At 41.9% G+C, this 24,330-nt stretch overlaps 1 protein-coding gene, 4 non-coding genes and 1 pseudogene across 8 annotated transcripts in view; 3 read left to right on the top strand and 3 right to left on the bottom strand.

Moving 5' to 3' along the window:
- Positions 1-3,334, bottom strand: part of Rad51c (RAD51 paralog C) — a 30,541-nt gene extending 27,207 nt beyond the window's left edge. For 3 of the 4 annotated variants that reach the window (XM_074046196.1, XM_074046197.1, XM_074046199.1), the window contains exons 1-3: positions 3,131-3,334; positions 1,880-2,138; positions 1,146-1,312 (exon numbers count right to left, since the gene is read on the bottom strand). In XM_074046196.1, coding sequence (XP_073902297.1) covers positions 1,146-1,312; positions 1,880-2,138; positions 3,131-3,248 — 544 coding nt within the window. In that variant the 5' untranslated portion in view covers positions 3,249-3,334. Of the gene's footprint in view, positions 1-1,145; positions 1,313-1,879; positions 2,139-2,277; positions 2,465-3,130 lie in introns of all 4 variants that reach the window. The other variant, XM_074046198.1, reaches the window with a different exon arrangement.
- A 2,337-nt stretch (positions 3,335-5,671) lies between these two features.
- Positions 5,672-5,834, top strand: LOC141414176 (U1 spliceosomal RNA). Its single transcript, XR_012439256.1, has one exon. It is a non-coding gene; the product is annotated as a U1 spliceosomal RNA (small nuclear RNA).
- A 12,199-nt stretch (positions 5,835-18,033) lies between these two features.
- LOC141414166 (U1 spliceosomal RNA) lies at positions 18,034-18,198 on the top strand. Its single transcript, XR_012439249.1, has one exon. It is a non-coding gene; the product is annotated as a U1 spliceosomal RNA (small nuclear RNA).
- Positions 18,199-18,991: 793 nt separating this feature from the next.
- Positions 18,992-19,126, bottom strand: LOC141414404 (small nucleolar RNA SNORA70). The gene has a single exon (XR_012439440.1). It is a non-coding gene; the product is annotated as a small nucleolar RNA SNORA70 (small nucleolar RNA).
- A 4,165-nt stretch (positions 19,127-23,291) lies between these two features.
- On the bottom strand, positions 23,292-23,387 carry LOC141414557 (small nucleolar RNA U13; annotated as a pseudogene).
- A 311-nt stretch (positions 23,388-23,698) lies between these two features.
- On the top strand, positions 23,699-23,862 carry LOC141414145 (U1 spliceosomal RNA). Its single transcript, XR_012439229.1, has one exon. It is a non-coding gene; the product is annotated as a U1 spliceosomal RNA (small nuclear RNA).
- Positions 23,863-24,330: the final 468 nt, after the last annotated feature.

Here is a 24,330-nt window from a genome sequence, read left to right as displayed (position 1 = left end):
CACTTGAGACTACAAATTCAAGACTTGCCTGGACAATAGTGAGGCATCACTGAAAGAAAAGAAAGAAAAGGAAAGAAGGAAAGGAAAGGGGGAAGAGGAAAGGGAAGGGGAAGGGAACTAAAAAAGATAGGAAAGAAGGAAGAAAGCAAAAGAAAATAGTTAAGGGCTGGGGGTGTAGCTCAGTGTTTGAACAATTGCCTGGCATTCACAAGACCTTAGGTTCCATCCCCAGCACCGAAAAACAACAACAACAACAACAAAAAAGGTCAAACCAGAAGCCATTTACTTTTTTGTCTGTTTGCTTGTTTGAGACAGGGTCTCTCTATGTAGCCCAGGGTAGCCACGATCCTCCAGCCTCAAACTCCCAAATGCTAGAATTACAGGAAAGGTCCACCATACTTCAACCAGAAGCCATTTACTTTTATAAAGTAGCTGAAAGGACAAGTGCTTAAGAATATAAATTAACTTTTTAAAAAACTCAAAGTTTTTAAAAATCAAAATCAAAGTTTGATTCTACCTAAGAAGCACAAAAAAAAAAAAAAAAATCCATGCTGGGAAGTAGTGGCACTCACTTGTAATCCCTGCACTCTAGAGGCTGAGGTAGTAGCATCAAGAGTTCAAGTCCAGCCTAGGCTACACAGTGAGACCCTATCTCGAAAAAAAAGACTTCTCAAACTCTTTAATGATATAATCAGTGCAGTTATAAGGTAAATATAGATTATTCAAAGCCCCCAGAAGTCAATAAACCTAACATTCCAAACATTTATACATGTGATTTTTAAAAGTGCCTTTGGTTTTTGGAAAACCCAAAGTGAAAAGTCAATATACACTAAATATATCTAACAACATTCACTTATATTAAGGTGTCCACATCAGCTTAGACTCAGCAAGTTAGAAAATGATGATTTCAGTCACGCACTGACCTACATATGTAGGTTTTGTCCCAAAACTACTGCAGTTAAGAAGTGCGAACCTTAAAGGTGGAAGACAAGGCTACTTCAGGCTATGGCATTTCTCATTTTGTAACAGGTATGAGAGTTTAACACCAACACATTGTTAAGTCTTTAAGCTTCAAGTTTGGAGCACATGTGTAAATTACTTTTGTTATATACAGAAAAAAAAAAGAGGCTCACTTGTTAACTTACCCTCTCCTATGTGTGTTTCTGCTATACGCTGAAGGTGCTGAATGCAGGCAGTGGCAAGGTCTACCACTCTATCAACCATAAAACTTCCCTCTGTATCGATAAATACTGCTTCACCTGCCACTCCTCCAAAACATTCTGGTATCTGCACATCTACTGCCAACTGCAAACTGTCAAGAAATAGTGAAATGACCAAATCATGATCACCTAAGGCAGTGTTTTCAAAGGCCAGATAATGACCAGATGGACCACTGAAAGTTTTAGAAATACAAATAAAATTCCCAAAGTAATAGAGATGGCTGACTCCAGATCACTAAGAATCAACTGATGCCTGGATTACCAGGAGGATGTGCCTACAAAACTTCAATTAAGGACCCTTTAATGACTTTTAAACTTCTGGGAATGAAATCCATTCTTATCATACATAAAGCTATCTACTTTCAAGCGTCTGGCATTCAAACATATTCTCAGAAGTGAATTAATAAAGAAGAGTGCCTGTTTGCCCTACTGATCACACTGTGTTACAAAAGAAACATCTTTACATCAAAATAGTAGTATCAATTTATCAAGATGGGGTACTGAAGTAATAAAAATGGCAAATTTTGTTTGATGCACACACATAAAATTAAGAGCACATGTGTGCCATTTTTAGTTTCTTGACTGTACACCCTAAGCACATATTCTATTACATAAAATGTTATGAAGCCCACCCTCAAGAGCATAATGTCGTATTTTACCATAATTGTGTTTTTCCAACACCCGGTACACCACAAATTTCTGTTGTTTTCATTAAGGGCACTCCACCTCCAAGAATATTATCTAGTGCTGAACAGAAGGTAATTATGAAGCCCTGAGTATGCTCCTGCTCGAGAAGTTCCAGAGCTGTGCACTTCTTGCCTGACTCAGATGTACTAGCATATCTTGGTTTATTTGTGAGACATTCTCTTCTTATAATTTGCAGAGTTTCTAAAGCTTCCTCTTTAGATATCCCAACTTCTGTAAGTAAAAGAAAGAAAAAAAAAACAAACCAATGATTTTAGAGATTTAAAAATCGCACACAGTACTTTTAACTATTAGATAACAAGAGTGATGCTAAGTAAGGGCTGGAGATGGAGTTCCGTGGTAGTGCACTTACCCAGTACGCACATGGCCTACGTTCAATCCCCAGGCCTGAAAAAAAATTCTAAAATTTCATTCTATCTTCTTCAGTGACTAGCACAGGTCTCGGTATACCGCAGTGCTAGGTGCACAGTGAGTGACCACGGCTAGTTTCATTCTTGTTGTAGCTCAGAATGCAGTGTTCCTACCAACATATGCAAGCTCTGAAAAATGAGGTTTGGGATTTTTCAGTACGTTACATAAGGGGTAACTTTTTTTTTTTTTCCTGCAGCCTTCTTCAGATCTAAGGGAATATTCTACTCTATCAATTAGTGTCTGTAGCCCTACTCGAAACCTTCATTTCTGGAACTCAATCCCCACCCGGTTGGATCGTGGACTGCTTGTCTGGCTTCTGATTCTAGCTCCACTATTTTCTAACCCAGTTATCAGTAAAAGTTATTTAACTTCGTCAAGATGAGAGTTCGGTTCTCTCATCGATATGTTGGTTCTAATAATCCAAGAAAGAAGGTTCTTTTAAGGAGTAACGAGATAATCCTCAAAGCATACAGTAAGCACTGGCACAAAGCAACTAATAAATGTTTACATAACCATATTTCTAAACACGGCGCTCTTCTTTTATTGGGGGGGGTACGAAGATTTGAACTCAGGGCTTCGCACTTGCAAAGCAGGTGCTGTACCGCTTGAGCTACACCTCCGGCCGCACTGAAAGCTTTTCAGTACAATCAAGGTGCTGTTTCCCGTTGTAAAAGCGGCGGTGGGAGGCGGCCGATTCCGGTGGAGACTGGACTGAATCCTGAAGGCTGCAGAACAAAACCCAGTCGGCACGGAAGGCGGCCCGTGTGCTTCAGTTTGCCGTCGGGAGTCGTTACCTTTGCTGAGCTCAGAGGGCTTCACTTCTAGAAGTTCCTCAGCAGTTTGGAAACCTGCAGAAACAAGCTTCACCCGCACGCCTGGACACAGAGGGAAACTCACTAAATCCCGCTGCATTTCAAAGTCCGGCGGTTACCTACGCAGTTGCGCAGACCCAGAGCGGCAAAACGCCGCGCGGCCAAACCACGCACGCCAGAGCGGGGGCCGTGTGACGTCAGACGTAAAGCGGAAGGGGCGGGGTGTGGCCGCACGCGCTTGAGCTTCGCCGCTCTGGGAATCTTACACGATTTCACACTTGGGTATCAATTCCTATGTGATTCATCACAATCACATTTAGGGTTTCTCCATCAAACGTACATCCTGATAGTTGAAAAAAAAAAAAAAAAGATGGATGGAGGCCATATGATGGCGAGCAAATGGCAAGGGAAAAGCACAAAATACACCACATTTGCGCATCTCTACCCTAGCCTGTTGGATGGAAGCCTCAAAGTCATGAATAGGAGATCTACCCTAGTGGGGATAGTGGGGGTAACAAGGGAATACGGGCCTTTTTGGTGTGAAAAGTGCAGAAATAGACCTATAAGGATTAATTTGCACACCCACTATAGGATTCCAGTCTCGATCCTTCTCACCAGCCACCACCCACGCCCGGGCCTGCCCTCTCACCTTTCCCGCGCTCGCGAGGGATTGTGGGACAGTCCCCCCACCGCCGCGGGGAGCACTTGGCGCCCAATCCCCGCACCCACCCACCCACGCCTTTCCGCGAGTCTAGCCGCCAGCGTGGAGGTTTCCGAGACCGTTAGTGTTTAACAGCCTGCCTAGTTTAAGAAGTAGCTGGAAAAGTAAGCAAGTAATAATCCCACAGTGGGCTAACCGGGGTTCCTCGTGTCCCTAGAAGGAGAGATTAGACTCCTATACCGGCATAGAGTTGGCAAAGGGGGCGTCTGAGCCTAGCCGTGGAAGTGACTGCTTCTAAAAGGCAGAAGTTTGTGGGCATTGGGAGGCAATTGCCAAAAGAGTATTATTTATTTAAGGGGAGTAACTTGTACTCTATTTTATTAATTATTTTTATTTTATTTCTTACGTGGTGTTTGTGAGACAAGACCTCCCTATCTGGCAATCACCAAACTCATGGTCAAGCACTGGGATTACAGCAGTATGTCATCACGCAGACTGTCTCCTTTCTATTGATGATGATTTTTAGCCTTCAGGCTACCCTGTGCTTGTAGTGTTGAATTCGGGGGTGGGGGGGGGGAGGTGTTGTTTTTGTTTTTTTGAAGTGCTTGGGCTTGAACTCAGGGCCTATACCTTGAGCCACTCCAACAGTCCTTTTTTGTGATTTTTTTTTTTTTCGAAGTAGGGTCTCCCAAACTGTTTACCCCGACTGGCTTTGAACCTCGATTCCCTGATCTCTGTCTCCTGAGGAGCGAGGATTACAGGCATGAGCCACTGGTGCTCCCAGCAGGAGGGTTTAAGGATATTTGGAAACACAACTTCCTGCATGGGAGGGGAGACACCCACCATTTATTGCACTCTGGTGTAAAAGTGGTTGGGGGGCTGTGGAGTTTTCCCTAATTTGCTTTATTCACGATTTGTAAGTAGGGTATATTGGGGAGGGGGGGGGTCTAGTCGGAAAGCAGAGATCCGGAAAGTCAAGATTGGGAAGTTAGCCCAGGCAAAAAGTTAGCGAGACCCCATCTCAGCTATGAGCCCGGTGTGGTGGTTGATACATTTGTGACCCTAGCTATATGCGCAGCCATAGATAAGAGGAATATGCCTCGGCAAAAATGTGAAAACAGATTGGCGAGGGTGAGGAGGGGGTAAACTAAATGCAGAAAAAGGCTGAAGGTTTGGCTCAGGTGGTGGAGTACCTGCCTAGCAAGCAAGAGGTCCTGAGTTCAAACTCTAGAACCTCCAGGAAAAAAAAAATTATAAGCATTTGTATAACTGATCTTTCAAGGTAATGTTGATTATTTGCTGGGTGTTTGAAAAAGAGCATTTTGTACTTAGGCTTGGCGCTTTGGGCTACTTTTTTTTTTTTTTTAAGCTATACATGCACTGGATTTTCAAATGTAGTTTTGCCAAATTTCATCTTTCAGACTTGCTCATTCAGGTTATGTGGATGTGGCTTGTTGAACTGCATCAGAAATCACAGTGACATACTTAATGCCAAACCTTTGAAGGCAGGAGCTAGTTTATATTGTTTGGCTTTTAATCTGTAGAGAGAATCTTTTCCTTTAGGTTTTATTTCAATACCAAATGGAAATATGGTATTCTGGGAAAAGGTTGCACCAAATGAGACCATAAAACACGTGTGGAATATGTAATTAAAATGACCAGTGACAACTGGTCATTCCTACTATAGGTTTATATTTCCTAAAATTTTGCTATATTCAGACATACAATGTATGCTATGTGCTTGTGATAGTTTGGAATCTCTTCATTCTAGAGTTGTGGGAGATGATGGACTTCATAAGAAAAATAAACCTCCTAGAGTGGTTTGAATCTGAGGATAAGGTGTGAGGCAACATTAACTACTCATACTTTGCTGGCAGGGCAGATAACTGATCACGAAGGTGGTTTTCCCAGTGCAAGGTTTACCCATTGCACTCCAGATTTGCTGACCCCTACAATTTCCCCAAATGTTAGAAACTCAACTGCATAATTTGTGGTAGTGGGGGACTGCCTTAGTGCTTTCCTCTGGCTTTATGGGGTTCTAAAAGGAGGTATTTTGTGCTTCCCCTTGGTATTTGTATTCTTGTAATGTGTCTAGCTTTTTTATGTTGATGACTTAGAATTCTTTGTGTGTTGAGGTTACCACAGGTTTAGTGGCTGGGGAGACATAAACCTTTATCACACTTATGGTGGTACCAAAAGCTATGGGGGTTGTGAGGGTTGCATTCCAGAATCTTTCTCAAGGCTCTGGGTGGGGGGGAGTATGGGGAATCTTCTACCTTGGCTTTTCTGTCTCCAAGAGACTCCCCCACACTTCCTTGTTTGGACTTCTTCCTCCATATTCCAAGTTGCTCAGCAATTCATTGTCTTCTGATTACTGTTTTATTTGTGTTGCCATGGCCCTTCTCTGGACCCTGTAAATTAGTTTAGACTCACCAGATGATGCAGGACAATCTCTTTTGCCATAATGGGAAGTAATACATTCACAGGTTCCACAGATTAGGATGTGGACATTTTTGGTGGGTTGTTATTCTGCCTAGCACATCAACAAAAACCTGATTGGTCATGTCATCAAAAAGGGTCTTGGTATATGTAGATTAACTCAGTGTCTTCTCAGTTTGTTCAACATTATATACATTTCTTAGAATTTTGCAAATATTCTAGTATTCAAAATGTTTTCTAACTCTTAGAATTTGGAGAAGCTTGGGGTTTGTTTGTTTGTTTGGTGGGACTGAGGTTTGAAATCAGGGTTTCATGCTTGCAAAGCAGGTGTTCTACTGTTTAAGCCACACTTCCATCCATTTTCCTCTGGTTATTTTGGAGACAGTGTCTTGTGAACTATTTGCCCAGACTGACCTCTAACAGTGATCCTCCTAATCTCATTTACAGATAAGATTCCAGACAACAATCCTAATACTTGACTGGCAGGTAGCCTTACCAGGTAATGAAGGCGCTTATGATAGGGTGAGGCTCATCTGTTGAACTTCCCAAGTATGAGAAACTCAACTGCTTAATTGGTGGTACTGGGGAACTACCCCCACTATTTGTGCTATTCTTTGTATGATGTTAAGGTATGTCTCTTGTGCTGTTTTAGGTCAATTTTTTTTTTCTTTTTTGACAGGGTCTCACTATGTAGCCAGAGTGGCCTTGTCATCGTCCTGAGTCTGGCTCCCTAGCGCTAGGATTACACTTTTGCCCTACCACCTAGTACTCATATGAGTACTCCTATACCTTTATTATTTTTTGATTACTCATTTGAGAAGATGAGGATGTTAGTTTTATCCAACTTGGAAAAGAATGATGTTTCACTCTTTTTATCTTTTTGGTGGCTCTGGGATTTGAACTCAGAGTCTCACATTTGCTAGGCAGGCACTCTACCAGTTGAGCCACTCCACCAGCCCTGATGTTTCAGATAATGTTGAATGATAGGAGAAAAGACAGAATGAAATGCAAATGCTAGGAAATGTGAATTAATTACTTGTAGATAGTAATAATTTTGAAGTGTTCTTGCTAGTACACAGAAATACAGTTGATTTTCATGTATTGATCTTGTTTCCTATGAATTTAGTTAGGGATTTTTTTAGGGATTTGAGGGTTTGGGATAAGTAAGTTTAATTTATTTATTTATTTAGTGTTATGGGATTTGAACTCAGAGCTTCATGTGCTTGCTAGACAGGCACTACACCACTTGAGCCACTCCCTCAGCCCCAAACTACTACTTTAATTTCTTCTTACCTTATTGTGCTGAATAAGACTTGTAGTAAGTGATGAATAAAAAAGGTTAAAGTACACATGCCTGTTTTGTTATTGTTGTTTATTTGTGTTATTTCTGAGGGACAAGTTTGTTTTGTTTATGATGGTGCTAGGATTTGAACTTGGCCTCATGCTTGCTAGCCAGGCAGGCAGGCCCTCTACCCACTTGAGTTATGCCCCCAGCTAAAGGTCATGATATATAGCAGAAACTGGTCTCAAACTCAAAATTTTCCTACCTTTGTCTCCCAAGAGCTAGAATTACAGGCCTTGTTATGTTCTTAATGTGAAGAAAACACATTCAGTTTTTGTCATGAAGTATGTTAGTTGTAGGATTTTCATAAATACTGTTTATGAACCCAGTCTTACTTTTCTACAATAAGTGTTGAATCCTAAATAAGTGTTGAATCATTTTCCTGTTTCTGTTGATAGGCTGAATTGCACGGATTTGTCTTTTGACTGTTAAGCCAGCTTCAAATTCCTGGGATATATCCCACTGTTGCAGGAACGGCACAAAAGTATGACTGACCAGCGAGAATAAGACTCAAACCCAGTGGTTGGAGGAAAGGAAGGTTTATTATGCTATCGGGCCATCACCTGGATATCTCCAAAATAGCCCAGGCCCTGAGCTCAGGGTGGTTGAGGTTTTTAATACTGAGAAAAGCAGCAGCAAGAAAGCAGGGAATGCAGAAGCAGACCTGACAGTTAGCTGTTCAAGGTTACAATATATCATGTCAGCACAGCTGTGGATGAAGGCCATCCACAGTTTCTAAGGAGATAGCTGGATGCAGGGTCCCCTGCTAAGGGGAAGGGCTTTACTTGTCTTTGATCCTTTCCCCCAGCTTTGATCTTTCTCCGGGTTTCCTTATCACCACTAAGTCTACTCTTTTGCATATTGCTGAATTTAGTTTGTTTTTATTTTTTATTTATTTATTAGCAGTACTGGGGTCTGAGCTCAGGGCTTCGATGCTTACTAGGCAAGCACTCTACTGCTTGAGCCAGGACTCCGTCCCTTTTTGTTCTGGTTATTTATTTATTTATTTATTTATTTTGATGATGCTGGCCTTTGAACTCAGGGCTGCATGCTTGCTAGGCAGGTACTATACCACTTGAACCCTACTCTGGATATTTTGGAGATAGGGTCTTGCTTTTTACCCAGGGCAGCCTGAACCACACTCTCCAAAACTGCCCAAGTGCCTTCAAATTGCAATCTTCTGGATCTCAACCTGCCCTAGGATTACAAATGTGAGCCACCCTGCTCAGGCTAGTTTCTAAATATTTTTTTTCCCAGTACTGGGGTTTGAACTCAGGATCTCATGATTGCTAGGTATGTGCCTTATCACTGGAGCCGCTGGACAGCCCTAGTTTCTAATTTTTTTAAAGGAGTTTTCTGTCCATATCCATGAGGCATAATGGTCTGTAGTTTTTGGGTTTTGCTTTTTTTTTTTTTTTTTTTGATGGTACTGGGGTTTGATCTCAGGGCCTCACACTTGCTAGGCAGGCACTCTCTCACTTGAGCCACTTTGTCAGCCCTGTTTTTGTGGTTTTGTTTTTGGGTTTTTTTTTTTTTTTTTTTTTGAACTATTTGCCTAGGGTGGCTTCAAACCTCAGTCCTCCTGATCTCTGCCTCCCAAGTAGCTAGGATTACAAGCATGAGCCACTGATGCCCAACTTGTAGTTTTCTTATATAGAACTTTTCTGGTTTAGATATCAGAATAATGTAAGCATCATAAAATAAATAGGGAAATATTCCTGTCTTCCTGTCTCTTCTATTTCCTCATAGTTTTGGAAGATTAGTATTGGGGTTTTTTTGGTTTGTTTGGGTGGTTTTTTTTTTCTACATCAGAAGGGTAATGTGCCCACGTCATAGTATTGGGGGTTTTGAACAGAAGAATGATGTGAACTGTAGGTTTTAGCAGGATTTTTGGCTACTGTATTAATAAGCAGAAGGAACAAGGATAAAGGAAATAGAAGGCTACTTTAATCTTCTAGCCAGGAAATGAGAAAGGCTTATCCAGAGTAGTAGCACCGAGGGTGGTACTATGAGAATCAACTAAAATCTTTTCTGTCAAAGGGGTTACTATATAGTATAACTATCCTTGTTCAGATGGCAGCTTAACTTCCCCTAATTGTTGCTATGTGCCTTGTGAGTTGCCACTTAACTTTGTAAAGTTCCTCTTTTAAACAAAGCGTTGTTTTTCTTATCAGTTTTCTTTTTCTTTTGGTAGCACTGGGGTGTGAACTCAGGGTCTCACACTTGCTAGGCAGATGCTCTACCACTTGAGCCACTCCACCAGCAAAGGGTTGTTTTCCTTAGCTGTTATCACCAGGTGCTGCTTTAAACCAAGGGCTGCTTTTCTTAGCAAATTCCTTTTATCACCAGGTGCCCTAATCTTGAAAATTGCTTAAGATCATTATTCAAAGAAATTCTTGCTCTTCCTGCCCCAAGGTCCCTTGTCCCACATGTCCCCTTTCTAAATTAGCCAATGGAAAAGATTGTGAACCTGAAACCCATTCAATTCGGCCGAGGGGCAAACTTGTTTTAGGGATAAAAACTGGGTAGATTTACTGCTTGGTGTACTTACTGGACTCTTTGTAGGTAGCATGCCCTTCTGCAGAAGTAAAATTTTGCTTTGCCCGGTGACTTCTGAGTTGTGTTGTCTCTCTTGTGACACTGCATTATTCCAAATTCATTTCTAACAGTAAAAAGGGATCAGATTTTTTTTTTCTCTCCTTTTTTGGTGAGACTGAGGTTTGAACTCAGGGCTTTCCACTGGCAAAGTAGGCACTCTCCCACTTGAACCACACCTCCAGTCCATTTTTGTCCTGGTTATTTTGGAGATGGAGTATCAAGAACTGTTTGCCTGGGCTGGGCTCAAATAATGATCCTCCTGTTCTAAGCCTCCAACATAGTTAGGATTAAAGGTGAGAGCCACCATGCCTGTCTCTGAATATATTTTTAAGGAAAAAAAAAATAAACAAGAAGACTTGTTAGGTGGATTGAATATGGGATATGAGAGGAAAGAAATGATGACCCCTAAATCTGGTATGTATCTCTCCTTTAATACATTTTTCACCTATTCAGAAATAGAATCCAGGCTGTCCTTCCTGCTCCTTCTACCCATCATTATTCACAGGTGTTCAGAATCATGAGGAAGGCATGATCTATTTTTTGAACTTTTCTTTTTTTAAACTTTATATCATGAAAAACTTCTAATACAAATTAAAATAATTGTGTAATCCCGTTCAACGACACCAGCCTCAGCCATGATCAAGTCCAAACTTGTTTTATCTAGCCCTTCATGCCCTAACCATCCCTTTGATTACTTTGCAGCAAATTCCATATTGCAAGTATAGGTTGAATATCCCTTATCTGAAATACTTGGGACCAGAAGTTTTTCAGATTAGAAGATTTTTTTTTAATTTTTTCTAGGGGGAGGAGCGGTGTAATATTTGCATAAGTTAATGGTTAAATCTGAAATGTTCAGTTCCAGAATTTTGTTGTTGTGGTTGTTGGTACTGGGGTTTGAACTTAAAAATCTTGCACTTACTATGCAGTGATCCAGAATTTTTTTTTTGGTGGTACTGAAATTTAAATTCAGGGCCTCACTCTTGCTAGACTTGCTTCTACCACTTGAACCACTCCGCTAGCCCATTTTTGTGTTGGGTGTTTTCGAGATAGGGTCTTGCAAACTATTTGCCCAGCCTGGCGAATAGTTCCTTTTGATCTCTGCTCCCAAAAAACTAGGATTACAGGAATGAGGTGCAGATTTTTTTTGTGTAATTTCAGCTCTTAAGTTTCAGACCCTATCTCTAAAATAACCAGAGCAAAATAACACTAGAAGTGTGGCTCAAGCGGTAGAGCTCCTGCTTTGCAGGGACAAAGCCCTGAGTTCAAACCCCATTCCCACCTAAACAAAAGAACATTTCAGATTGCAAAGCATTTTGGGTTTTGATATCAGGGATATTTCATCTGTGATTAATTTAGTGTGTATCTCTAAAGTAAGGACTTGTAATCACTTTCCATCATCATAACAAAATTTGTGAGAAAAAACAAAGAAGGAAAGATTTATTTTGGCTCAGTTTCAGAGGTTTCAGTCACATGGTCGCTTGGCTCCCTTGCATCTGGACTTGTGGTGAAGCAGAGTCATAGCAGGGAGCATGCAATAGAGCAAAGCTGCTCACTTCATGGCAGGCCAGGAGAGGGGAAGGAGAGAAGGGAATGGGAAGATCTGGGGACAAGATATACCCTTCAGTTGGTGGCTCACACCTGTGATCCTAGCTACTCAAAAGGCAGAGACTCAGCGAAACAGTTTGAAGCCAGCTGGGGCAAATAGATCACCATATCTGGAAAAGACACAACACAAAAACAGGGCTGGAAGCTGGGCACCGGTGGCTCAGGCCTGTAATCCTAGCTTCTCAGGAGGCAGAGATCAGTTGGATCTTGGTCCAAAGCCAGTCCAGGCAAATAGTGAAACCCTGTCTTGAGAAAACCTTCACAAAAATAGGACTGGTGGAGTGACTCAAGGTGAAGGCCCTGAGTGCCTCAAAAAAAAAAATTGTATGTATATATATATATATATATACACACACATATATACCCTTCAAAGGCACAGCAGCACCAGTGACTCACCTCACTTTCATCTAGGTCCTACCGCCTAATAGGCCATTCAACTATGAACTCATTCATAGATTAACCCATTGGTGAGGTTACTGCCCTCACAATCCAATTACCTCTCAATAACGCCACCAGATGGGCACCAAGCCTTCAAACAGCCTCTTGAGAGGGGATACATCATATCCAAAACATAATAGGGCCCTAGGTGGTGTGGCTCAGGGGATAGGGTGCTCACATAGTTTTGGAGGCTGTTTTCAACAGCTTTATTGAGGTATAATTTACATATATATTTGTATTTGTATATGTATATGTACATATATATTTATTTATTTTTATTTATTTATTTATTTATTTTTACAGTGTTGGGGATCAAACCTAGGGCCTCATGCAGCTGGGGACAAGATACACCCGTCAGCTGGTGGCTCACACCTGTAATCCTAGCTACTCAGGAGACAGAGATCAGGAGGATTGAGGTTTGAAGCCAGCCTGGGCAAATAGTTTGCAAGACCCTGTCTCAAAATAAACCCATCACAGAAAAGGTCTGGCGGAGTGGTTCAAGGTGTAGGCCCTGAGTTCAAACCTGAGTACCGCAAAAAAAAAAAAAAGTAAGTGCTCTACCACTGAGCTATACCTCCATTCCCTACCCATTGTATAATTTGATGATTTTTATTATATTTATGTAATTGTCTTTTACCATGTGCCATTCACCACAATCTGGTTTTTAGAATATTTTTATAACCACAAAACACTCCCCAGTACCAATTTGCAGTCACTCCATTTCTCACAGCTCAACCCTAGCCACAGGTAAAAATCGATTACTTTCTGTCTCTGTAGATTTACCTTTCCTATCGATTTCATTCAAACAGAATCATGGAGTATATAGTCATTTTGTGTTCTAGTTTATTTCACTTGTTTTTTGTTTGTTTGTTTATTGTTTTGGGGTTTTTTATTGGTGGTACTGGGGTCTGAATTTAGGGCCTTCACCTTGAGCCACTCCACCAGCCCAATTCTTTCTGATTGGGTTTTTGGAAATAGGATCTTGAAAACTATTTGCCCAGGCTGGCTTCAAATTGCAATCCTCCTGATCTCTGCCTCCTGAGTAGCTAGGATTATAGACATGAGCCCCTGGCTCCCCTTGGTATGTATGCTTTTGAGGTTCATCCAAGTTGTTACATTAATATTGCTGAACAATATTGTCATGTGTACATATGACATTTTTCATCCTTCTCTTGATAGACACTTTGGTTATTTCCAGTTTAGGGCTGTTTTGAATGCTTGTTTATACAAGTCATTGTATAAACCTGTTTTCATAGGAGTCGGTTAGGTCATAAGTTTTAACTTTTTCAGAAACTATCAAACTGTTTCTTAAAGTGATAAACATTTTATATCCCCATCGGCAAAATGTAATGTTCTGTTTCTCCATGTTCTTGCCAGCATTTGGTATTGCCAGCTTTTTTTTTTCATCCTGGGGATTAAATTCAGGGCCTTCTTGTTTGTAGGGGAGTACTCTACCACTGAATTACATCCCCAGCTGTGCTTTTCTGCATCCAGATTTCAGTCCTTCTTGTTGGTATGCTGTAGTATATTGTGGGGTTTTTGTTTTGTTTTGTAGTGCAGGGGCTCAAACCCAGGACCTTGGGTATGTTAGGCAAATATTCTACCCCCGAAATGCAGCTTCAGCCCACATTGTGGTTTTAATACCCTTTTTGTGTGTGTGTGTGTGTGGTTCTGGGGTTTGAACTCACGGCCTGTACCTTGAGCCACTTCACCAGCCCTTTTTTGTGATGGGTTTTTCAAGATAGGGTCTCTCAAACTAATTGCCTGGGCTGGCTTTGAACCTCAATCCCCCTGATCTCTGCCTCCTGAGTAGCTAGGATTACAAGCATGAACCACCAGTGCCTGGCTTCATTTTTCTAAGTAATAGTGATACTGATATCTTTTCATGTGTTTATTGGCCATTCCTATATATTCTTTGGTGAAATGTCTATTCAAAAAAATTTTAAGAAAACAAAAAATTTTGTAGTGCTGGGATGGAACCCAGGGCCTTGAACATGCTAGGCAATCACTCTACTGCTGAGCTATACACCAACCCTGTTTATTTTTTAATTGAGCTATGTTCTTATTATGGAGTAGGACTATTGGAGTTCTGGAAACAACTCCCCAAAGTTAAGGCCTCAGAAGCAAAATTTCTCTTACCTTCTGCTTCCTGCCTCACCTCTCATTCTCCTCTGAGTCAAGTCATAGAAACTAGAATTCCTCTTTCTCAAGGCAGGTCATAGAAACCAGACCCCAGTACCCCAAAGCCAGTCATAAAACCTAAAAATGTTACTTTAACTTTCCCCTGCCTTTCTATGTTTGTGTTGACCATAAATAAATTCTTAGACATACTTATTTGATTATAGGTCCACATTATGACCTCATTCCAGAAAGGGTCCTGCCCCATAACAGAAAGGAAGGAAAGTTGCACAGAGAAACCAAGAAGAATCTGAATAGGTAGGCCAGTGCCAGGTTTCCCCTATGCTTTTTGTCCAATCATATTTCTGCATGGTTGTCCATGTTTTGTAGAATCTAAAGTGAACATTGATAGTTTATCCTGCATCTTTACTCTAAAGGCTCCTGTGTCATGTAGAACTATGATCAAATAAATTTGTCTGGGCATAATGAGGCACACCAGTAATCCCAACACCTGGGAGGCTAAGGCAGGGGGATCTCAAATTCAAGGCCAGCTTGGTCTACATATCAAGACCCTGTCTCAAAACAAAATGGACTGGTGGCTTAAATGGTAGAGCACTTGCCTAGCATGTACAAGATCACCAATAATGGAAAAAAGAAAGAAGAAAGAGACAAATAATTAAGCAGATAAATAAATTTGTTACAGCTTTTCTCTTCATCTTTCTATTGCCAGTGTATTTCAGCAGAGTCAAATATTAAACCTTCAGAAGAAAAGTTTAGCTGGGGATGTTGCTCATTGGTGGAGTGCTTATCTAGCATGCAGAGTCCTGCGTTCAATGCCCAACATCATAAGAAAAAACAACAAAAAAAAAAAAAGAAGGAAAATTTAAACTTTCTAATACTCCATAAGTACAAAATGCACTTTATTAATCTCCTTCCTTGGCTATGTAATTTTCAGGCCCAGTGCAAAATGTTAATGAGAGCTCTTTGTTAAAAGAGCTGGTGGGTCAGGCCTGTTCCTTGGGAGGCAGAAATCAGGAGGATTGTGGTTCAAGAACAAACTGGGGAAATAAGTTGGGAGACCCTATCTCAAAACACCCTACAAAAACACACAAAAAAGGGTTGGTAGAGTAGCTCAATTAGTAGAGTGCCTGCTTAGCAAGTGTGAGGCCCTTAGTTCAAACCCCAGTCCCACCACACACACACAAAAGTTTTGGCTGGTAGAATGGCTCAGTTGGTAGAGTACCTACCTAGCAAGCATAAGGCCTTGAGTTTAACCCCCAGTACCACCTAAATAAATAAATAATAAAACACTAAAAATTAAAAGCCAGGGGTAGTGTTACACGCCTGTAATCTCTCACTTGGGAGCTAAAGCAGTTCAAGGTCATTTGGGCTACCGTGAGACTCAAAAAAAATTTAAGACATTGATATACAAAGTTTACAAATTAGGTGCTTGAGTTTTAATGTATTCTCTACTGTTTTGGGTTTTCTTTCTTTTTTTTTTTTTTGGTAGAGTTTGAACCCAGGGCTTTGCCCTTACAAAGTAGAAACGCTATCGTTTGAACCACATCTGTAGTCCATTTTGCTCTGGATATTTTGGAAATGGTATCACAAGCTATTTGTCTGGGCTGGCCTCAAACCATGATCCTCCCAATCTCAGCCTCCCAAGTAGCTAAGATTACAGGTGTAAACCACTGGCACCTGGTTCAGTTATCTTGTTATTCTTTCCAGACCTTTTATCCTCCTTTCCTAAATGGTATTATACTGTGTCTTCCCACTCCTTAGGACTTGGCTCAAATGTCTAGGAGCTGGGGATATTGCTCAGTGGCAGAGTATTTGGCTAGCATATGCAAGGCGCCAGGTTGCTCTGATTCTCACTGAAGAGTTAAATTTTCTTTAAAAGAGCCATTGTGTGAGAAGCTGTATCATCCTTGGGGAAGGGTCTTTTGGCTCAAGGTACAATCGCAGGTTAGTGTAGTAATTAGGAATTCGGACTTGAGGTGAGAGTTAAAGAAAAAAGCTAGGGAAAGTTTCACAAAGGATTCAATGCTTGTTGAATCAATAAATGAGTGAAAAAGTAAATGAATTAATGGATGGGTGACATGGGACAATCTGGGCATTTAAGGGATTCATTTATCAAGTGGGATCAGATTGGCGTCCACAAATAGTGTCACATTGAATGTTAACTTTTCTGTGCCTGTTTCCCATCTGTAAAAATGGAGACAGTAGTAACTGTAAGGAAATGTGGGCCCCAAAAGTGACCACGTGGAGAGGAGTGATCTGGCCAAGAGATTCTTTATTGCCGGATGGGAGCGGGAGAGAGCAGAGAGAGCCAAGAGAGAGAGGGAGAGAGGGGCAGGGGCTTAAATACCCCTCAGTGGGACTCAGCATGATCTGATTGGTTAGGATCTTATGGTTCATGCTGATTGGAGGTTGGGGCAGAAGGAGGGTTCAAGCTAGACTTGAGGCAGGACTGTGACCCAGGAAAACAGAAGCTTAAGGGTGCAGTAAGAACTGAAACGTATGGGCGCCATTATTGCCAACAGTAACTACTTCATAGAGTGGTTATGAAGATTAAACTGGCTATTTATACAACACCTAGAACATATAAGTAGGCACTGGATATACTGCTAATATCATTGCTACTGTTTTTGTTATTACTATTACAAATGACTCACACTGGAAAGCCATACATTTTTCTTGGCTAGGCAAAGGCTCTGACACTTGAGCCATTCTCCAGCCCCTTTTGCTTTAAATATTTAAAGTAATTTTATTCATTTAAAGTAATTTTTTTTTTTTTATTACACTACTGGTGTTTGAACTCAGGGCCTTGTGCTTGGAGGAACGTGCTCTTATTCTTGAACCACACCTCCAACCCAGGTTATTTTGGGGGAGGGGGAGGATTTTTATTTTTATTTATTTATTTATTTATTTATGGTAGGATTGGGGTTTGAACTCCGGGCTTCCTGCTTGCATAGCAAGTGCTCTACTGCCCAAGTATATAGGATTACAGAAGTGAGCCACCAGAGCCCGGCCATGTTATTCTTTTTTATATAGGATTTTTGCCCTGTCCAGCCTGTACTGGCTGGGATCCTGCTCTCTATGGCCTTCCCGGTAGCTGGGACCACAGACGCGATCACCTCTTCTGGCTTATCGGTTGAGATGGAATCTAACTTTTTGCCCTGGCTAGCCTTGAACCCCAATCCTCCATATCGCTGTCGCTGAGATTACAGATTTGAGCCACGGGCGCCTTGCTAGACAGACATCGTGATTTCAATGCTTATGAAGGGAAATGTCCGCAATTCCTGTTGTTTTGTTTGATGTAAAACAGAAAGAGAAAGAATTACCATACGCTAAAAGGCTTTTTATAGAGAGCATTTGTATTCCCACGGGAAAAGGGAATTCCAAGAACCGGAAGTGAGCCCCCTGCGCTGACGTCATCCAAGGAGGCAAGTGCTATGTAGATTAATCATTCCGTTGCAAACTGGGAAAAGCGGCTTCTACCACATTTATGTTTCTTGGAGTGTAGTTTGGGGAAATTTTGAAGACTGCCAGTCTTACGAACGTTTTATGCTAATCGTCATTTTGTCTGACGATATAGAGCCTTTAGGTGAACGTTTAAATTTAGACCATAGGTATGTGGTGCTATGCACACCAGGGTGCGAAGACCCCGGGGCCCAACAGTTTATTCTTACTCGGTAGGGAAAAGAACCATTATCAAGAAGGTGGTTTTTCTGAGGTGAGGCTTATCCATTGTGCTCTGGATGTGCTGACCCTTGCGATTTCCCCAAGTGTGGGAAACTCGACTGTGTAATTTGTGGTAGTGGGGGTCTGCGTTCGTGCTCTCCCCTGTCGTTTTTGTAGAATGTAAGACGTACCTGTGGTTCTTGTTCGTATTCGCAGTGTTTGCATGTCATGGACTGCTGAGCAGTGGATTTTGCTAGTTGTTTTTGATAACACACTCGAAAAGCATGGGGAATTGGGCTACACTCCCCAATCTCTCCAGCTGTTATGAGGGTTTTAAGGTTTCACTGGGGGAAAAGTCTGTGCTAAAACTGGGTTGTTTTTTTGTGTGGTGGTTTTTTTGGTGGTGGGTATGGAGATTGAACAACCACCTCTCTATTTTGCAATGTAGGAAAGAAAGGAGAGGGACTGTAGGGAGCAGAGGGCAGGATTCTTGCTGAATAGTGGCCTAGCTTGTTCTGAAGTTACCTTGGGGGACAGGTGAGAGATGAGGAACCTGAGGGTTGGGTTGGTTTTTTTTTTTTTTATCCGTTTTTTTTTTTTTTGGGGGGGTGGATAGGATGATTTATTGTTGAGCATGATTAAAGAAGGGACAGCAAAGTGGGGAGCCCTTACAAGTGCAAGGTTCACCAAGTTGTTCAGGGGACCACAATTAGGTATGTATTTGACCCCACAGTGAACTTCTTTGAGATGTGGATGTTCTGGCAGCCCAGGGAACTTGAACTTGACCCTGCTGTAGGGCCTCAGTCACATGCTCTTTATTCTGCAGCTTGGTGCAGATGGACATGATTAGCTGACCAATGTGAATCCTGGCCACTGTGCCCTGGGGCTTCCCAAAGGCACCCCACATACCTGTGTAAAGCCTAGATATTGTTAGATCAGAGACACGAATATACTGGAAACCTGTCTCCAAGGTCTCTTGGGGTAACCCACACAAGCAACAGACTGCATATGCCACCAAGGAAGCTATTGTCTGCAGCCACTGCACACCAGGTCCCTATGAGTAAAGAAAGCTGGTCCACTTAATTGGCTGCAGAGGAGGAACCTGATCTTAAATCAAGAATGAGGAAGGGGGTGTTTCTGGCTAAACTTACTTAATAGGGTTTTTTTGTTAAAACTGGACTTTACTGTAATCCCAGCATTTAAGAGGTTCAGTAGTAAGCACTCAGTACATACTAGCTGTTTGCTTTAGAGTTTTAATTGAGTTACCTGACCTGTTATAATTAATGTTGTTTTGCTGCTTGATAGTTAAGACCCTTGGTATCTGCTAGTATGTAGTCCCAAGGAGACCACCATTGAGGAAAACCTCAAGTGCTCAGAACCATACTGAGGATGCTTAATTCATTTTTTCCCATAGTGCCACTCAACTTCTGCTAAAGATATGCCACCTTTCTGGACTGGGAGCAGTGCTCAAGTGGTAGAGTGCCTGGGCCCTCAGTTCAGACCCCAGTAACACCAAAGGGGGGAAAAAAAAAAGACAAAATTCCAGTGTTTTAGGGCTCAATTACTAGAGACAAACCCCAGTCCATGTCCCACCCCCCAAAAAAGATATGCCTCCTTTCAACATATCTAAATTTTTTACTTTATCTCTTCAGTTAAGTACATTGCATGACCTTTTGGGTTGAAAGGATTACTATAACTTCTATCTTGCTTTTGGGGAACCATTTGTCTTTTTTGTGGGACTGGAATTTGAACTCAGGGCCTACACCTTGAGCCACTCCACCAGCCCTTTTTTGTAATGGGTTTTTTTGAGATAGGGTCTTGAGAACTATATTTGCCCAGGCCGGTTTTGAACCTCAATCCTTCTGATCTCTGCCTCCTGAGTACCTAGGATTATAGGCGTGAGCCACCGGCGCCCTGCTAAGGCTTTGCTCTTGTGAAGCATGCACTCTAATGCCTGTGTCATGCCTCTAGTCCATTTTGCTCTGGTCATTTTGGAGATGGGGGGTCTTGTGATCTATTTGTCTGGGCTGGTTTTGAACCTCGATTCTCCTTATCTCAACCTTACCCATAGCTAGGATTACAGGCGTGAGCTGCCAATGCCCAGTCATTTGCCTATTGGGAGATGTATTTGCACAAAATAAAGGGCAGGAACTATGGAAATATCACTGTGAAACCCTTTTATACAATTAATACAAAAAAGTAAAAAAGACTGGGCTAGGGAGGTGGCTTAGTGGTAAAGTGCTTGGCTAGCATGTGCAAGACCCTGGTTTAATCCCCAGCACCACAATAAATAAATAAATAAATATTTAAAAATTAAGGGCAGGTAAACACTCAAGCAGATCACACATGATTTAAACACAACTGACCAAGCGCTTCTCTGCATCAACTGAGTTGCATAATCCATGCATGAGAATTTTAATTTTTTGTCTTTGAAATTTCTTTTGGTTTTATTTTTTTATTTAAGCATGCTTGGTCAGAACTTTGTGTGATAAATCTTCCAATAAAGCTGGCCTATTGTATAAAGTTTAATCCTCACAATAACTCTTCCAAGGTCAAGAATGCATATTTTACTGAGAAACAGGTTCAGAGACCAGAAACAACATAGAGTCGTGCAGTGTGACCACTGGATTGTAGTTCAAATTTTGGATTCCAAAACTCCCACTGCTGGCTGGGGTTGTAGTTCAGTGTAGAGAACTTGCCTAGCATGCATGAGACCCTGGGTTCAATCCCTAACACCCGCAAAACAAGCAAAAACTCCTTCACAAATTTCTACTCTGCAGTACACTCCGCTAGCACACTGCTCCCTAGGAAATGGTGCTGGGCTGGAGTGGAATGTAGGTATCTCAGAAAGGCATGAAGTTGTCAGGTGACTTAAAAGTTCAGGATCTCCTCACAGGGAAATCCGGAGCCTTTCTGCCCCGCCAAAAGTTAGAAGAGGGATGAGTCCCTGTCAGGAAAATACCTGGATAGAAGTCATTTGGATCACTGGGAGCAGAAAGAACTGTGGGCCTTTGGAAGCCTGCCTGGAGCAGCCTGCAAAGGGAGCGCACTGCGGACTGACCCGCTTGGGTGTCGTGATGTAAAGCTGGGAGGTGGAGTATGTAGATTAAAGACTATGCATTTCGGAAACCTGTCCCTGGAAATCATCTCTATCTGTTATATTAGCTCTATCACCAATACTAAGATAAAGTACAGATATTTTTTCTTGTTTTGGTCTCATTATGTGGATAAAACCCAATTACTAGCGATTCAGGAGTGACCCCAATCAAACAGTGGTGTGAATAGCAACGGGTAGTGCCGGGACTAGGATCAAAAGTATATTTGTCTGGCAGGAGAGATACCATGATGAGGGAGGTGGTTTTTTTCAGTGTGAGGCTTATTCATTGTATTTAAGGTGAGCTGACCCCCACAATTTCTGTAAATGCAGGGAAACTTGGCTGAGAAGTTTGTGCTTTCCCCTGGTTACCAAGCTGAATAGGCAGTTTACTGTTTCCTATTTGAGCTTTTGTAAGTTTATGTAAGTTTGAGCTTCTACTTTATGTTTCATTCTTGTTTTCTGCGGTATAAGGTATTGGACTGGAGCTATAGCTGAGTGGTAGAGCACTTGTCCGTCATTCTTGAGATTCTGGGTTTGATCCCAAGCACTCAGTATACATGCCATTATCAAGTTTCTGAGTATCTAATGAGGCCTGGGATGAGTAGAAAAGATTCACAAACTGATTGACATGTTAATTGGAGCAGGACACATAAGATGGTAGGGGCAGCCAGGTTATGAGAGAGAGAAGTTGGTAACCAGTGCTGCCCTGCCCTAGGTGTGTGGGAACAAGGGAACGAGCCAAATAATGTACTGAAGAGCTGTGTTCTTCATTTTCCCTTATTTGGGGGCTTTTTTTTTTTTGTAAGTTATCATGGTAGTTGGGTTTTTTCTTTTCTCTGTTAAACACACATACTGCACACATGGAGATGCTCACAGACGTATTCACTATAATCCTTGGATGTGTTTGCTGTAATCTTACTAATACAATACCACAGTAAACTGCCTTGTTCCTGAATTACATGTGGTTTGGACCAAGTGTGGAAGTGTGGTCAAAATAATTTTTTTCTTTTTCTTTTTTTTTTTTTTTTTTTTGTGGTACTGGGGCTTGAACTCAAGGCCTGCACCTTGAGCCACTCCACCAGCCCTTTTTTGTGATGGTTTTTTTTTTGAGATAGGGTCTACGAACTATTTGCCGGGCTGGCTTGGAACTTCAATCTTCCTGATCTCTGAGTAGCTAGGACAATAGGTGTGAGCCACCGATGCCTGGCTGACCAAATCCTTTTCATCCTACAGATCCTACAACCCCCAGGTGCATGTTACATGCATTCAGCCCTTCCTTGTGAGATAGGCAGGCAGTATTATTCCCACTCCACAACTCTGACAAATGAAAACAGAATTTAAAATTAGCTGTGCACTGAGGGCTCGCCCCTGTGATCCTAGCTACTTGGAAGGCTGAAATCGGGAGGATCCCTTTTGAGGTCAGCCAGGGCAAATCGTTCATAAGGCCCCATCTCCAAAATAACCAGAGCAAAATGGGCTGGAGATATGGCATAATGTGTAGAGCATCTGCCTAGCAAGCACTAGGCTCTGAGTTCAAACTCCAGTCCCACCAAAAAATAAAATTAAAAAATTCCTTGAAGTGTAGGACCCAAACACTCTGGCATGGATTAGTCATCATGAGTCTTAAGTCACGTGCTGTACGGCTGGGTAGTGTGAGAGGCGATGGCATGGGCTACCTAGGGAAGCAGCGTCAACTTGTAGCAGGGAGGAGAATCAGAAGAAGACAAATGAGGCCTTAGTTCTGATAAAGTAGCAGGGGGGAAGGGACGGCATAGCAGAGAGATAAAACCTAAAGAATTCAAAGGTGAAGAAGGTCACATAGCACTAGGGGTAGAAGGGCACTTAGCACTAGGCTGAAGTAGCCTACAGAATTGCATGTAACCATATATGGGTTAAACTTTGTTTTTTAATTTTATGCCTCTGTAACCTGCTTGCAAGGGTATATAAGGTGAGACTCCTTTGTTCTTGGGGCTCAGCCTTTGGACAGGAGTCTGCTGGGTCAGTGCTGGCACAATAAAATGTTGCTTCCTGCTAATTGCTTCAGGGTCTCCTATCTCAGCTAGCAAACTTCCATAACAAACCCATAACAAAACAGAATTTAAAAGGAATTTTAAAATCTTTTCTGCCACATCAGTGTTTTTTTTTTTCTTTTCTTTTCTCGCGTCAGACGGGTAATGTGCCGATACTGTAACAAGGAGTCACATGTCACGCAAAGGCGCGGACACGCAAACATCACTCTTATAAACCAAACCAGGATCTCTGCTGGTCTTTTGGAAAGTAGCCAGCTCATTACGACGCGAAGGGCTGAAGGAAGGCTTGAAGCCCGGTGACGTCACGACAAGAGGCGGGAATATGTAGATAAAATAGCGCGGCGATCGCTGGTTCTAGTGCATTCCTGGCACAAGAGAATTTTCAGCAGAGTATCCAAAAGGATATAGAGTGATCTCTATCATATTGTGAAGTATGTAGTTTCGAAATGAAGTCCTGAATAATTTGGGAGTACCATTGACCATGACTGTTTAGTGTGTTGAGGACGAGGGTAAGGTAGCGAGGTAGCGTTTTTAACTCATACTTACCTGGCAGGGGAGATACCATGATCACGAAGGTGGTTTTCCCAGGGCGAGGCTTATCCATTGCACTCCGGATGTGCTGACCCCTGCGATTTCCCCAAATGTGGGAAACTCGACTGCATAATTTGTGGTAGTGGGGGACTGCGTTCGCGCTCTCCCCTGGCTTTTTGATCGTTGAATGGTAGACTAATCTTGGGAGGTTTATTGTGTGTAAGTACGTTGGAGAATTTAGAGTTCTGCGTTTTTATGTTGTGTGGTAATTATTAAGTAAGAGCTACTTCATAACTTATCGAGATAAATTCGTTACTTGAGATTTCGTCGTTGTTGAGGTGGTATGGTCCATTAGGGGTTTTTAGGGTTGTCCCACGTTGACGGAGATATAAGGTATGTTTTCTTAGTACTGAAAACAGAAGTTAAAGCAAGATCAAGGTTGTATTCTTCTAAAACTTTCAGGGGACATATTCAAATTGGAGCAGTATGTATACCACAAGTGGTGGTCAGGTGTGGTACCCACATGTGGAAAGTTGAAATTTCTCTGCATGGCAGTTTTGGGGTTTGAACTCAGGACTTGGAGCTTGCTAGGCAGGTTCCGAACCTCACCTCCAGCCTTCTGTATGGTTCTCACCCAAA

The sequence above is a fragment of the Castor canadensis genome, chromosome 11 (genome assembly GCF_047511655.1).
Source record: "Castor canadensis chromosome 11, mCasCan1.hap1v2, whole genome shotgun sequence".
Classification (NCBI taxonomy): domain Eukaryota; kingdom Metazoa; phylum Chordata; class Mammalia; order Rodentia; family Castoridae; genus Castor; species Castor canadensis.
This window is presented reverse-complemented; position numbering and strand designations above follow the sequence as displayed.